Source organism: Chiloscyllium punctatum, chromosome 2 (assembly GCF_047496795.1).
Source record: "Chiloscyllium punctatum isolate Juve2018m chromosome 2, sChiPun1.3, whole genome shotgun sequence".
NCBI lineage: Eukaryota > Metazoa > Chordata > Chondrichthyes > Orectolobiformes > Hemiscylliidae > Chiloscyllium > Chiloscyllium punctatum.
Genome location: NC_092740.1, coordinates 79260715 through 79275472, shown reverse-complemented (window position 1 = coordinate 79275472; position 14758 = coordinate 79260715). Strand labels below are relative to the sequence as shown.

The 14758-nt window shown below is 38.7% G+C and overlaps 1 protein-coding gene across 1 annotated transcript in view; it reads right to left on the bottom strand.

The window, feature by feature from the left end:
* Nucleotides 1-13937, bottom strand: part of snx2 (sorting nexin 2) — a 52547-nt gene extending 38610 nt beyond the window's left edge. The window contains exons 1-5 of the mRNA XM_072584457.1: nt 13763-13937; nt 7333-7447; nt 3515-3669; nt 1232-1298; nt 722-765 (exon numbers count right to left, since the gene is read on the bottom strand). Of these exons, the coding sequence (XP_072440558.1) occupies nt 722-765; nt 1232-1298; nt 3515-3669; nt 7333-7447; nt 13763-13888 (507 nt within the window). The 5' untranslated portion in view covers nt 13889-13937. The remainder of the gene's footprint in view (nt 1-721; nt 766-1231; nt 1299-3514; nt 3670-7332; nt 7448-13762) is intronic.
* Between the last annotated feature and the right edge of the window lie 821 nt (nt 13938-14758).

Here is a 14758-nt window from a genome sequence, read left to right as displayed (position 1 = left end):
TTTAAAATATTGTTGCCTCCATACTCTTAATAGCGTACAGCATGCAAATCAGCATCTTTATTGATAGAGAAAATAGCTAGGAAATATAAAACCTTTTACTAAGATTCAAGAATTGGTCCAGTTTATTTCACTCCACTATAGTTGATTTTGAACATCTTAAAGCATGTCCTTCAGTGAGAGAAAATGTTGTTATGCATACAAGAGGGTCTTATTGCACAGTCCAATATTGTAGTGTAATGGATTTCCTTATGCCTGGTTGGAAAATTGGAATCCCATTATCTCTTATTTTCTGCTTTGGAAACATACCTCATTAAAAGGCTCCTTATAAAAAGGAGGAAGGAGAGAAGTAGTAAAAATACTAAAGTCCATGAAATTTAAGTTTATACAGAATCCACAGCCTGGGATTTTCTAGATGATTTCACACCTGGCACTGCTACAGGGTTACACAAAAGTGGTAAGAGATTATAGAGTGTGCTTGTGGAAGTTGCAGTCAATAACTATCGTAGAGTTGATATATTTTATGCTATTGCAGTTTGCAAGTCGATGGGGTGTGTCTATGGGGGAGGGTGGGCCAGAAGACAAGAAGAAGAGGGGTGAGACATAGTAGGATTTGTAGTATTTTTCAGCTAATTGGCTCAGATATTTTAATCTAAAAATCATACTTTAGCAAAACCAGGACAAAGTTCAATCCATCAAGAACATTTTACATTGCACCCATTACCTTAGTGGATACTCTGTAAGCCATGTAAGCATTCATTCCATCACCTAAGTACCAAGACAAGACATTATTAGACAAAAATACACATTATAGCTTGCTACAGAAAAAGGATATATGGATGACTGATTTCATGCAAGTTCTAAAGGAGTGATAATAAAAGAAAGCAAAGACTAGGAACAGGAAGCAAAAAAAAAAAAATTCACAGCAAAGCTCCATGAAGGAAATTTGGGAACAGGAAATGGTGATTAATTCTACAAAGTTCCTTCCTGGAAAGGAAATTAAAAACACAAAAGGAAAGTGGGAATGTTAACCAAATGACAGGAATGCACTAGATAGCTATACTGAAAAAGTGTGGGCTCAGCTGAAAGAAAATACAAATAAAGTGTAAAAGTGTAAAACAGTTAAGTCTTAAAAAAAAAAGAATGAAAGGAGTCCAAATATTGTTTGTTATAGTTTACTACACTTTAAAAGGGATAAGTTTTCAGGTTGTCGTTATGTTAATCTTTTACTCACCAACTTTTTCTGGATCAGAAACAGACACATGAATGTCAAATGTATCACCATTAGCTTCTTCCTCAATCTGGAAGAGAATGGGCACCAGTCTAAATACTTAAATTGTTAACCACAAAAGAACTAAAATTAAAACAGAATCCTGAACAGACTTAATTCAGATTTTTAGAATGGATCATTAAGGAAAAAAATTAAAATGCAACACTAATTCAAGTAGTGACACAAAAGACTTTATTAGAAAGACAAGTTTTAAAATATATCAGAACTAGTTAGCTTGAGTAATAGTAAACTGAAGACTACAGAGAATGCAGTATCATGTATAAGAGGTTTGGTTCAGGTTTGGTATAGTAAAGAGCATGCCCTTTCAGTACTCATTATTAATTGCCTACATACTTCCGTAATACTTGAACCAAAGAGGTCTGGGATAAAATTTTATTTGATCAACTACCAGAATTTAAAGTTATGAATAAGATCAGCCTCAGTCCATCACATACCGTATCTTTGGCATCTCCATTTATCAGTTTAAAACTACTTGAATACTCAATACAAGTGCTAGAATAAAAACAAATGTTACAGCAGAGACCAGCCAGACAAATCTGTATTGACATCTGCAAGAGGAATCTCCCAGGTTCCTATCACCCAACCCCTTTCCCAAAAAAGTTGTACAACTCAAATTATACAATTCTGCTTTGAAAGCCCCCAAATCACAGTGCACTAAGTGTGAAGGAGGCATTCTGTATCTTTTGACTGCCGAAAATGTTCTTCCATGTTGCTACTTGTTCTTTTCCCCATGTTTCAAATTTAAATCTTTCAGGAGAAGGACTTGGGAGTTTCTCTACCTACAGTTCAGTCCCCTTCAGATTTTGAAAGCTACCAAAATTTTCCCCTCAATTATCTCAAGGTGAGCATTCCCAACAATCTACCCACATAAGTCTGATTCCTCAACCTATTCTTTTAGATCTTTCCCCACACCTTTAAGGTTTTGTGGGACACAAAATTGAAGAACACCAGTTGAGGCCAAGCCAAGGAGTTTTAGAAACAAAGTTCACCACAATTTTTGGTTTTATACATAAAATTTCTAGATAGAAGTCAAAAAAGGTCCCATATGCATGTAAGCATTCAGGCTCCCCTGCCACCTTCAAGGATCAATGTACATACACACCAGGCACCTTGTACTCTTTTTAGAATGGAATCATTTACATTGACTCATTCTTCTTACAGAACTGCCCTTCACAGTTCAGTGTGAAATTTAATTGATATAATGGCTAATGGAATTGGTAGACATCCAAGAAATTTCAGTTATATTGCTCACAGCTCAATACTTCACGTTGTCATTTTCAATTTTTGAAAGTTATACCTGGCACACCCAAAGTCTAGCCTAGACAAGGCACATACACAATTATACCTGAAGTTAGTTTAAAAAAAATCACAATTAATTTTTGTTACACCAAGATTTAGTTTTGATATTTCTATTATGGATTTATAAACATCAGCTTTTATTAAAGAACATGACATGACTGATGTACAAAGAAACAAGCTGGAAATTGTAGCTTATTCAGATTGTGCTTTCACAGTTTGCTTTGAGACATTATGTAGATAATGTAATGACTCAGTTTGGAAAAGAAAACTGTTGCAGATATTCCTTCACATAAATTAAAACAAAGCCCCAGTCACTTTTCCTAGTTTTATGCTGCAATCCTGACAAATCTTGTATGTTTTTTATACTTTTAAAAACTAACAGGATGTGAGCACCATTAAGTAACATTTATTGCCCACGCCTAACTGCCCAGAGTCCAGTTAAGAGTAAACCACATGGCTGTGCCTGGAGTCAAATGTAGGTCAGACCAGGTAAGGATAGCAGTTTCCTTGGCCCAAACAAAAAGACACTAGTGAACAGATGGGTTCGGACCATGAATCCATTGTTGATAGTCATCAGTAGACTCTTAATTCCAGATTTTTATTGAATTCAAATTCCACCATTCCAGAATTTGAACCTGGACTCCCAGGGTCTCTAGATTAACAGTCCATTGATAACATCACTAGCCATCACCTCCCTCAAAAAAATTATCACAATATGAAAATTGATTAATTTGTGCCAGTTTGGGGCTTTAATTAGTTTTTTCTATAACATTAAACTACATTCAAGTATGTTACTGCACAAAGTGAACTGGATATCAAAAATGGGATAAGATTGTATATTAACTGCTCAATTGATATCTAGACTAATTAAAATAGAAGCCCATAGGAAGATGCCATGGTAGACTACACAACTTTTAATATTCATACCTCTTTAGATCGATCAAACATCATTGGATGAGATATTTTTATTTCTGATCGTGGGGCGATGAGGGTTGGAGATACTGGTGTAATAGGTGGAGTTGGTTCTGGAGAAAGTATATGTTCTCTTTCAGGACTGTCAAGAGACACCTCATCGGTAGCTTCTGAAAAGAAATGCAGAAAAGCTTAACTACAAGAACCAATAGCTGCACTATAGCTAGCCTAAAATTCTACACATTTTTAGTAACTGGTGTATTGGAAATAAAAAGACTGCGCTGCAGTCATTTAAATTTCACAACATTTAAATTTTGATGACAATGAACCAAAGCATATCTAATATTTTCCCCCAATCTATAAACACTTTACTTAATCACATGGGACTGATGCACTAGTTGATCATCCTTCTATCTCCATCCATAATCATCCATTAGTTTCAGATGTGGAAGATGTTTTGGTAATAAGAGCCAAGGGAAGTCAGCCAACTCTTCCCTGATTTGGTTATTTACAGAGTTCTTGCCTCCAAAAATCTATCAAAAGACTTAAATCTCAAGATGTACACAATTACTTCCCATAAAGTTAAAAAATTTTTATTCACAGGTTGCTGGTATCACTGGAAGTCAGCATTTGTCATCCATTTTCCTGGTCAACCTTAAAGTGCTGCAGTCCAGTGTGAAGTTGACACAAGTGATGCTCAGAAGGGAATGAAACAACGAGGACAATGGAGGAGTGGCGATTTAGTTCCAGTTATTGCTGTGATAACTCAACTATTCTGATTGATCTAGTATGTAGCGCACTCAATCTTCGAATTGAGCCCTGCAGCTACATGCAAATTAAACTGAATGCAGCACTTGCCAGTAATTCAAAGCCACCAGTATGTCCAACAGTTCCACCCATCATTTCCAACTTCCAATAAAAAAGTGGAGATGCAACACATTCAGATTTCTATATTACCCATCTGATTTCAATTACTTTCTCTAGATTTAATTTGAGGTGATCGGGATTTGTTTGACAATGAAAATTACTAGGTAGTTAGCATCTAAAGTTATCTGATGAAATCCTGCCACTAAGTGATTTCTCCATACCGTTCAAAAAAGTTTTATCTACTACTTGGACCCTTGAAAAGAAAGTGACAGTTAGTTTGCAGGGATTCAATTCTTGCTTAGAAACAACTGTTGCACATCACAGATGAACATGGCGTTCAGATCCAAAACAGAGGAATAAAATCCCAGTTAGACCTTTCAGGCAAGAATACCTGGATATAACAGAATGTAGAACTATACAGCACAGGAATATGCTCTTTGGCATATGGTCTGAACATGATGTGCAATTAAACCCTGCCTGCCCTTGGTCCATATCCCTCCAATCCTGACGTACTGATGTGACTTAAAAAAAATATCTCAAAACACCCTTACTGAATCTACCCTAACAGTAAATTCCAGACTTCTACCACTGTAGGAAGCTATCCCCTTGTCTCCTTTGCCATTTCTCCCCTCTCATCCTAAATGCATGCCCCAGGAATAGACATTTCAACTCTAGTCATCTTTTTTCCAACGACACCATCTGTAGATCTCAATTTTATAGACTATTATGAAGTCTCCACCACTCCAGAGAAAACAACTCATTTTTCAAGCCTCTCCTTACAGGATATGCCCTCTAATTTAGACAGCATACTGACAAATATCTTCTGTACTTGTTCCAAAGCTTCTACATTCTTCCTGTAATGAAGCAACCACAATACTGTAACTGTGGCCTAACCAAAGTCTTATAAAACTGCAAGATTACATTGACTCTTGTACTCAATTCCCCAACCAGTAAAGGCAAGCATGCCATGCGGCTTCTTTACCTTACAGTGGCCCCTTTCAGGGAGCTATGTACTTGAACCCCAATATCCCTCTATACAATGCAGTTCAGACTCCTGTTAACTGTATACAGTGCCTTAACATTTGATCTACCAAAGTGCAATACCTCTCACTTACCCAGATTAAATTCCATCTACCATTTCTACAAATGTAGATTCCACTTCTAAAAACCACCTACACTATCCACATGCCATGAACTTTGCATTGTCTGCAAACATACTAATCCATCCAACTACATTTTCAAAGACATTTATACACTATAACAAAGTGATTCCAGTACTAATGCCTGCAAACCACCACTAATCACAGACCTCCAACTGGGAAAACATCCTTCTATCACTATGTTCTGACATCTATGGGCAAGCCACTTCTGAACCATGCAAGTCACTGTTGATCCATGCATCTTAATAGTCTGGATGAGCCTACCACAAGGGACCCTGTTGAAAGCCTTACTAAAAATCTGTAGACAATGTCCACTGTTCTCCCTTCATCACTTTTGTCATCTCTTCAAAAAAATTCAAGTTAGTAAAACATGACTTGCCCTGCACAAAAGACATGCTGACTGTCCCTAATTAGGCCATGTTTTTCCACATGGCCGAAAATCCTAACGGATAGGATTTATAACATCCACAACAGGCAAGACTCTGGTCCAAAAAAGTTTCCTGGATTATCCCAATGGCCATTTATTTATGGAACAATGCCCTCCAATTGTAATAGAGTCCTTAAATGTTATTTTGCAAGGAAATGCAGAGCATAATAAATCTACAGGAAATAAAGTTTCTATAAAAACAGATTTAATATTCAGGAGCACTCAAGTCAGGTATATTTAATTTGAAACTGATTCTATTCTGGAAGATTTTTGCAGAACTGAAAATGTTGCTGGAGGCGTTTGCAGCATGGCTATTATTAGGACATTGGACAATTAAAAAAAATGGCATGCTGCCAGTTTAAAACTATTGCCCAGTCAATTGCTACCAAAATAAAGGTTTGGTGACCATTTCAGGAACCTGTTGCCAAGTGTACTGAAGCACCAATATTGCCATCAGCTTACTCTAGTACAGAATAACAGATTTTTGAAGTACAACTTTGCAGGACAAAATTATTCTTGTATTAACAAAGCCAGGGCAGCAATTAGCATTTACATGTACAAAGCTTTAATTGTCAACACACCTAATTTGAATAGGACAAAACCATGTCAAGTACCTGCAAAAATTTTAGACAGTTCAGAGCCAAGCAATTTATCAATAAATTCAATAGTGGAACATATTCAAACTGATGCAGAAGTCTTGAAATTGACAAGGAGTCAAACAGGGAAGCAAACAAAAAAAAAGGTGGATTTAAGGCCACACCACAGACCAGCAATTATCTTAAAATGAAAAGGCAGAGAAATCTCAAAAGCTCATGACCCAAAATCACACTTGCACACTACTTATTAACAAGCATGTTTGTTTTATTCTTCATTCCAACTCTACAGTCAACTTGGAGATGGAATTATCAAACTAATATGATCAGCAACTTAGAGGTTTATAGTGAGGGGCATGGATAGGATAAATAGATAGATAAAGTCTCTTCCTGGGATTGGGAGTCGAGAACTAGAGGGCATAGGTTTAGGGTGAGGGGAAAGATAAGAGACCTAAGGGGCAACCTTTTCACTCAGAGGGTGGTTACATGTTTACAATGAACTGCCAGAGGAAGGTGGTGGAGGCTAGTACAATTGCAACATTTAAAAAAGGCATCTGGATAGGTATATGAATACGAAGGGTTTGGAGGATATGGCCTGGGTGCTGGCAGGAAGGACAAGTTTAGTATGGGATATCTAGTCAGCATGGACGAGTTGGATTGAAGGGTCTGTTTCCATGCTATACAACCCTATGACTATGAGTTTAATGTAGAGCAGTTGAGATATAGTGTGCCATTATGGCTGTAGCTCAAGTCCATAAAGTACCACAGAACTACACTGTGCCTCACCTGCAAAAAGGTCTTCATGGTCATCATCCAACAAAGTATCAGATTTGGGACCGTTAGACTTCACACTTATGTCTTCTGCTGGAAGACTGGCAGGCTCTGGAGATGATGGGCTGGACTGGAAGAGAACACATCAAGTTTAGTCATAGATTAGTTTCAATCCAAATTTGATAAGTGGAGAGAAAACCAAATGCCAAGACAATACAAACATCCATAAACAAAAATTTTTTTAAAAAGGTGTTAACGAGTTTGCAAAGCAGCAGAAAAAGACTAATAGTCACATTTGTACTAGCAAGAATTCGTGCATTTCCTTACTCATTTTAACTACTGGCACTTCAAAATGTTTGACATACTTTACAAAAATTTGTATTGTTTCAAGCTCCTAACAAAAAAAGCTGCATATTTAAGTTAGCCTATAAAATCAAGTTAGGACAGCTACATTAAAATGTATTACAAGCATTTAACATATGGAACAGATGTGCTTAGTTATTAACAAAGGCAAGTTAAATTCTACTAAAGGTAAAAGTGGCGTCTCCAGTGCACTAAACATTTACCAGCAGTTCTAGTCATTTATAACATCTCCAGTAAGAGATTAAACAAGCTACATATTTGGAAGCTACACAATGAATATTCAAAATACTCAAAGTGCATTTTAAACACTATTAAGACTGAAAACTATGTTGAGTCAGCTTTCAAAATACATCACTGTTCTTAGTGTGGTGAAACATACACATTGCAAAAGAATCAAAGGTCAATTTGGCTAACCTGTCCTTGCACTAATTTTTTCATCCTCTGTTCAAAAAAGTTAAGAAAACACAAAACCAAGTACACTGAAAATTATATTCATGCAATAGATAATTTTATTTTGGCATGTACAACGTGTTCATAAATCTATAGAAAAGAGAAGTGGAGATAAGGATTCCTGTCTGAAAGCGATTAAGACAAAACTAAGAATTCACTTCACATGTTTGACTACAAGAGAAATGTAGTTTGTCATAGTCCAAGCAGAGCAAGACTTCCTTGCCAAGCACATTCCACTTTTATTTTCCAGTTCCACTCCGTTTAAGTTACAGTTACGATGTAATTGATAATGGATCTCAAGTGATATGACCAAAACATTTCCTATTATCAGAAAAGCCAACAGTAGCCCTTGACAGATAGTGGAAGCAGTGCACCTTGCGTTGTCTCAAGGCTGCAGAAATAAGTGGACAGTTCTATAAAAGAATGCTAAGGGGGCGGGGGGGAAAACAAAAAAAAAAGAAAGAAGAGGGGAAATTGAGCAATGAACAACACCATTGGAGGTGAAAAGCATCAGCAGTCAGATGTGCAACTGAGCCAGTTTTATGAAAGGTAGAAATTATATGGCACCAAAAGCCCAGGGCAACACTGTAGCAGCAGTCCCATCTAATCTTAAATTGACAACCAGTTTATAATCTGGTGGGTTGAGGAGATTCTGCGAAGATATGGGTGACTGCCAAGAACCAATCTGTGCTCAGGATGTGCCACTGCAGATGGCTTAGCAGTTACAGAAAATTTTGGATAAGGTGCTCGCCCAGGTTTTCCTTCAGCCTTTGAAATTTACTGGTTTTTGATGGTGGCAAGACAGCAATTCTAGACAAGACTCTCAGGATTCAAAGTCAACAGCAAATTCTTGACTGGTGTCCTTCTAGCACTTCCTTTGACTATCATGAAAGCATACACCAATCTTGCTGCAAAAAGAGTGTCAGACAGACAATTTGGCTGCATGACCAGTCCAACTAAATCAGAACTGCTCTAACAGGAGAATCAGGGTTTAAAAGAGTGGCACGCTCCCATGCCTAGTATTGTGACTTTCAGAAGCTTAGTATGAGACTGGTACAGTACAAGTCTTGCATGCAGCAGAATGAACATTCGGTAGCCAGACTCACTTATGTCTGACATCCAATTTCATGCATTACGTACAAGAATTAACCAAGCATATCTTAAAAGACCAAAGTTTGCTGCCAAACTTCCAAGTACTGGAAAGCATCATTAGCACTCAGTTGTATTTGTTGAGTGATCACCACCGAAAGTCCCAAAGGACATGGATATCTTAGAGAGCGGGGACTGATCAGTTTAATCCGAGGGTTTCCACACCTCAGGAAAGATCAAGAAAGTTGGTCCTTTATGCTGACATCAGCCAGCGTGGAAATTGAATCTGTACTGAGTGCTAGTCCACAGTACCAAGTCAACTTGAAAGAGGCAAACAGGGAGGATGAAAAAAAAAGGCAGCCTGATGATCTATGTAGAGAATTTCTCAAATTCTAGGACTCAAACTCCACTGGCTTCCACCAAAGTCATCTGTTATCAATTACACGTTCCAATGTGCCTCCAATTGTAACAGGGAGCTTCAGCCATTTGTTACAACAAATTTCATTTAAAACCTCATTTTCTACACCATCTCTCTTAAGAGCACAATGCATTGTGAATACTCTTACTTTCCTTTAAAACAAAGAGCAGCATTTGTCACTAAGTGGCATTTTAAATGCAAATCAGTTGAACCACAAACATTTAATATTTGTTTTTCTAACCAGAGTTAGGCAATGCCAAAAACTTGGCAGAAAACTTTTACTGGAAATGCAAGTTTCCATGAAAAATATTGAAAGTAAATACTTGCCAACTTAATTTAGGATAAGAGTAGGAGAATGGGTCTGGGTGGGTTACTCTGCAGAGGGTCAGTATGGACTTGTTGGGCCAAACGGCCTGTTTGCTTCCACATTCTTGGAATTCTAAAATTCAATAAATATTACTGCGGTTTTCCAAATTTTGCATTCTTGAAAAAGAATGCAAAAAAAAAACAAAGTATTGCAATGCAAAAAAACCTCAAAACCAGCAGAGCAGAACTTATCCAGTTGAATGCATCCTGCTCCAGAGATAAATTACTACCTCATATACAATATGAATCTGACATCGGCAGCTGTTCTTGTGGGAAGGTATGGATTGAAAGTTACTGCAATGTGGTTGTGGAATCCAATGACAAAAAGGGGGCATGCACTGGATACTTTTAAAAGGGAAATGTGGCTTATCTAAACAATAGCCTTCAATTTTACATTTGAAATAGATCAGTTTCAAACAGACTCAATTTTCAAGTGTCACATAATTTTGCTCATGGCTATTGCATACTCACCAAATGGCCAAAAGAACACACAAGAGACTGTTTTACAATACTGAGACACTACAAATCAGGTATAACTCCAATTAATGCTCAACCTCCTCACGGGAGCAATTCAATCAACTTCAACACATTCCACCCTAACCTTAAATTTACCTGGACCATCTGACACCTCCCTCCACTTCTGGGACCTCTCCACCTCCATTAGTGACAACCGACTTAACCCACAGCTACCTGAATTACACCTCTTCCCACCCTACCTCCTACAAAAAAAAAGCCATTCCATATTCCCAATTGCTCCACCACATCTGCTCCCAGGAGGACCAGTTCCACCACAGAATACACCAGATGGCCTTCCGCAATTTCCCTTCCCATGTGGTTAAAGATACCCTCCAATGCATCTCATCCACATCCTGCCCTAGGGTGCTCACCTTCCACCCTACCAACCTTCACATTAACCGCATCATCAGATGACATTTCCACGACCTCCAAACAGCCCCCAGAGATATATTTCCCTCCCCACTGCTTTCTGCAGAGACTTCCCTCCGTGACCACCTGGTCAGGTCCATGCTCTTCCCCCCTTTCTCCCCCCCCCCCCCCCCCCCCCCGCACATCCAATGTCATTTATTGTATCTATTGCTCCCGATGCAGTCTCCTCTACATTGGGGAGACTGGATGCCTCCTCGCAGAGCACTTTAGGGAACACTTCCAGGACATCTGCACCAATCAATCCCACCACCCTGTGGCCCAACATTTCAACTCTCCCTCCCACTCTGCCGAGGACATGCAGGCTCTGGGCCTCCTCCACCTTTGCTCCCTCACCAGACGCCTAGAGGAAGAAAGCCTCATCTTCTGCCTCAGAACACTTCAACCCCCAGGCATCAAATGTGGACTTCACTAGTTTCCTCATTTCCCCTCCCCCCACCTTACCCCAGTTCCAACCTTCCAGCTCAGCACCATCCCTATGACCTGTCCATCTTCCTTTCCACCTATTCACTCTACCCCTATTCACCTATTGTACTCTACTTTCTCCCCACCCCCACCATTTCTCTCCACCCTGCAGGCTCCTTGCCTCACTATTCCTAATGAAGGGCTTTGGCCTGAAATGTTGATTTTTCTGCTCCTTGGATACTGCCTGACCTGCTGTGCTTTTCCAGCACCACTCATCCAGAATCTGGTTTCCAGCATCTGCAGTTCTCATTTTTACCTATAACTCCAGTTATTCAAACAAAGCAAGTATACTCAACTACTCACTAGTCAGAAAGGCAGTGTTATTTGACATGTGCAGAAGTTTAAGCAGAATGCATTACTCAGATGTTAACATTAAACAAATTGGAGCTTGCTAGTCATAAGATTGCACTGCACTTTGAACAAACAAAATATTTCAATAAATCATACTCAGATCAAGGACTGCATACAGAAACAGGAAGTCAAAGCTCCTTCTAAAGATAACTACAAAGGTAACCATACACCAAAACTCAATGCCAGAGCCACATTAGGAGTAAAACATCTGTAGTAACAAGATTAGTCAAGCCAAAAAAAAGTCAGCATACAACCAGCTTTTGCAACAAAGTAAAATCAACAAAACAAAAAACTGCAAGCCACAATAGCAACAAATAAAATAAGCATTTTTCCTCAAATAGGAGTTCCTAGTATAATTTAGTAGCATTGTGTTTTCGCATTAACCCAATGTGAAAGGCAACAACCTTTCCAACTATTACACCAATTACCTGTGAAGGCCAAGTACCATCAGAGCATACAAATTTACAGTTGCAAGGGAAAGAGAATGCAAGCATTCTATCAATTGGCAAAGACAATATTGCACAACAAGTTAAAAACATTTAACAAGTTAACATTTAACTTGATACATACAGTTCTGTGATACAGTTTCAGGCAAGCACCCAATTTGCTGTTATACATAATGACTGGTATAATGGGATCTCATCACCACCAATAACCTATCTCAGGAAGCTATTTCCAAGCTCAGGGTCTCAAAGTTTAACTGCTGACCTTAGCCATTTAAAACAACAGAAAACAGAAAGAGGAGATGAGGATACCTCATCTAAAAAAAATTCTAGTAAATAGTCAGGAGGGGACAAACAATAAACCTAAAGAAGAATTAGGAAACTGATGCCTTCAAAAATTTGACACTTTCTCCCTCCCTATATACACTACATTTCCAAACTCTGGATATTTAATAGCTTTACTATATTAAAAACAGTTGCCAAAAAAGGAAACACTTCTGGACCTATAAAAGCAATTTTGAACTCAACATGAATGAAGCGTTGAAGTTAGGAAAACATTCTGAAGACTACCTTCTACTGTAATTTGAACCAATTTAGTAATGAATGAAATTTCAAGTCAATGAAAACTAAATTGGACTTTAATAGACTCCACTTTCAATTGAATGATCCAATCAAAACAAGGCAACTTTGGGAAATCCAGGATCAGGCTTTAGATAATTACTGCACATTGCAGGTAATGGGAGAGATGCATTTTTAAACTTGAGTGAAGTAGTCACCATATGATCAAAATAACCACATGATCCAATTCTAGTTTCACATCCCCTTAAGAGCTTTACTTTTAAAAATCATTCATTTCCTCTAAAAGGAGATTCTAAAAACATTTCTACTGTCCCACTCAGTGCAGTAAGTCACAAATAGATCCTTCAAACCAACTCATCCATACCAGATTTCCCAAACTAAACTAGCCCATTTGCCTACATTTGGCTCATACCCTTCTACCTTTTAAACAGAAGCATTATTTTACATTTTCAAAAATTAGTTTCATTTGATTACTACATCTTGTTTTGAAGTACAGCATTTTAATATAAAAATTGTAAACTAATTTTTTTTACTACAACTCAAATTTGCCATACCAAGCTGGCAAAAAGCAATAGATTTGAATAAGAGTGCAGATCAGTAAACACAACTAGATTAATAGCACTGGAAACATAACGAATAAACCAAAATGACAAGAAAGCATTTCTATCTTGATTAGGGTAACATTGTTCTGACATGCGCAATAATGCCAGGACAAGTTCATTGCGTCCAAGTCAGGTCACCAAACAAAAAAAAACAGCTTGTTAAGCGTTAAATCTTGTGGGAAAGCAACGCCATTAGTTGGTCTCTGCTTAGCCCAGTGAAGAATTAACGTCAACTAACGACGATGAGCATCGCGGATTCCTATTAACCGAGAAACCCCGGGTGGGAGGCGGTGTTGCACTAACCAAGAGTCGGCCCAGCCCCAGGCCAGGACATCGCCTCTATTATGCACACAACATACTGCAGCCGAAGCACTCACCTCCAGAGTGCTAGTAGTACTGACGAACAGATCTTCGCCCCCCTCTGCTTCCCTGAACTCCAAGTCATCACCCTCTGCTTCCACATCCCCATCTCCAAACGGAGGAGGTTCTCTCTCGGCCGCCATCTTCACCCTACTGATCAAGTTCGCAAGTCATGTGACCTCCCCCAGCCCCACACCCCCGCCACATATACCGCTCGCGCCGGGACACGTCATCGCCCCAGTCACGTGCAGCCTCCGCATGACGTGTGGAACCTCGAGGCGCGCGTTTGGAATGTTGCCGACAAACGTTCCATTGTCCTGACTTCCGCATTGGGCACCAATGTTACAACCAGAACTCAGAGAGAATATTAACATGTTTTTCTTTAGCTCGAACACCTCTATATCAACTCCAAGGAGAAAGGTTCTGCCATACTCATGGCGAAATAGGTGTCTTTACAATTTTTCTTGTTTTTGTTTAAATTATCCATTGTCGTTTTCTGATTGAAATAAAAAGAAGATTCTCAATTCTAAAAGACATTTTCAGCTCAGAGGTCTGGGTACTTTATTTTTAAAAAATGCTGCATCCTATATCTCAGTTACTTCTCATGACTTCAGCAGCAATGGCACATGTGTCACTGAGGTCAGTGATCAGTTTCCTCGCTGGCATTGTAACATTGTCCAAACTCTGAGTTATAAAATTCCAGATCATCACACATCCATCTCACTGCTACCACCATCAACAATGCCACTCAGTTGGATATCAGTCAGATATTTTAATTTTAAGTATATCCATGTTATGGATGAAAGGGCAGGTGTCCTCATATTCATAGGCAAAGTGAGGACTGCAGATGCTGTAAATCAGAGTCAAGATTAGAGTGATGATTTGGCGATGCCGGTGTTGGACGGGGTGTACAAAGTTAAAAATCACACGACACCAGGTTATAGTCGAACAGGTTTAATTGCAAGCACACTAGTTTTCGGAGCATCGCTACTTCACTACCATCTGATGAAGGA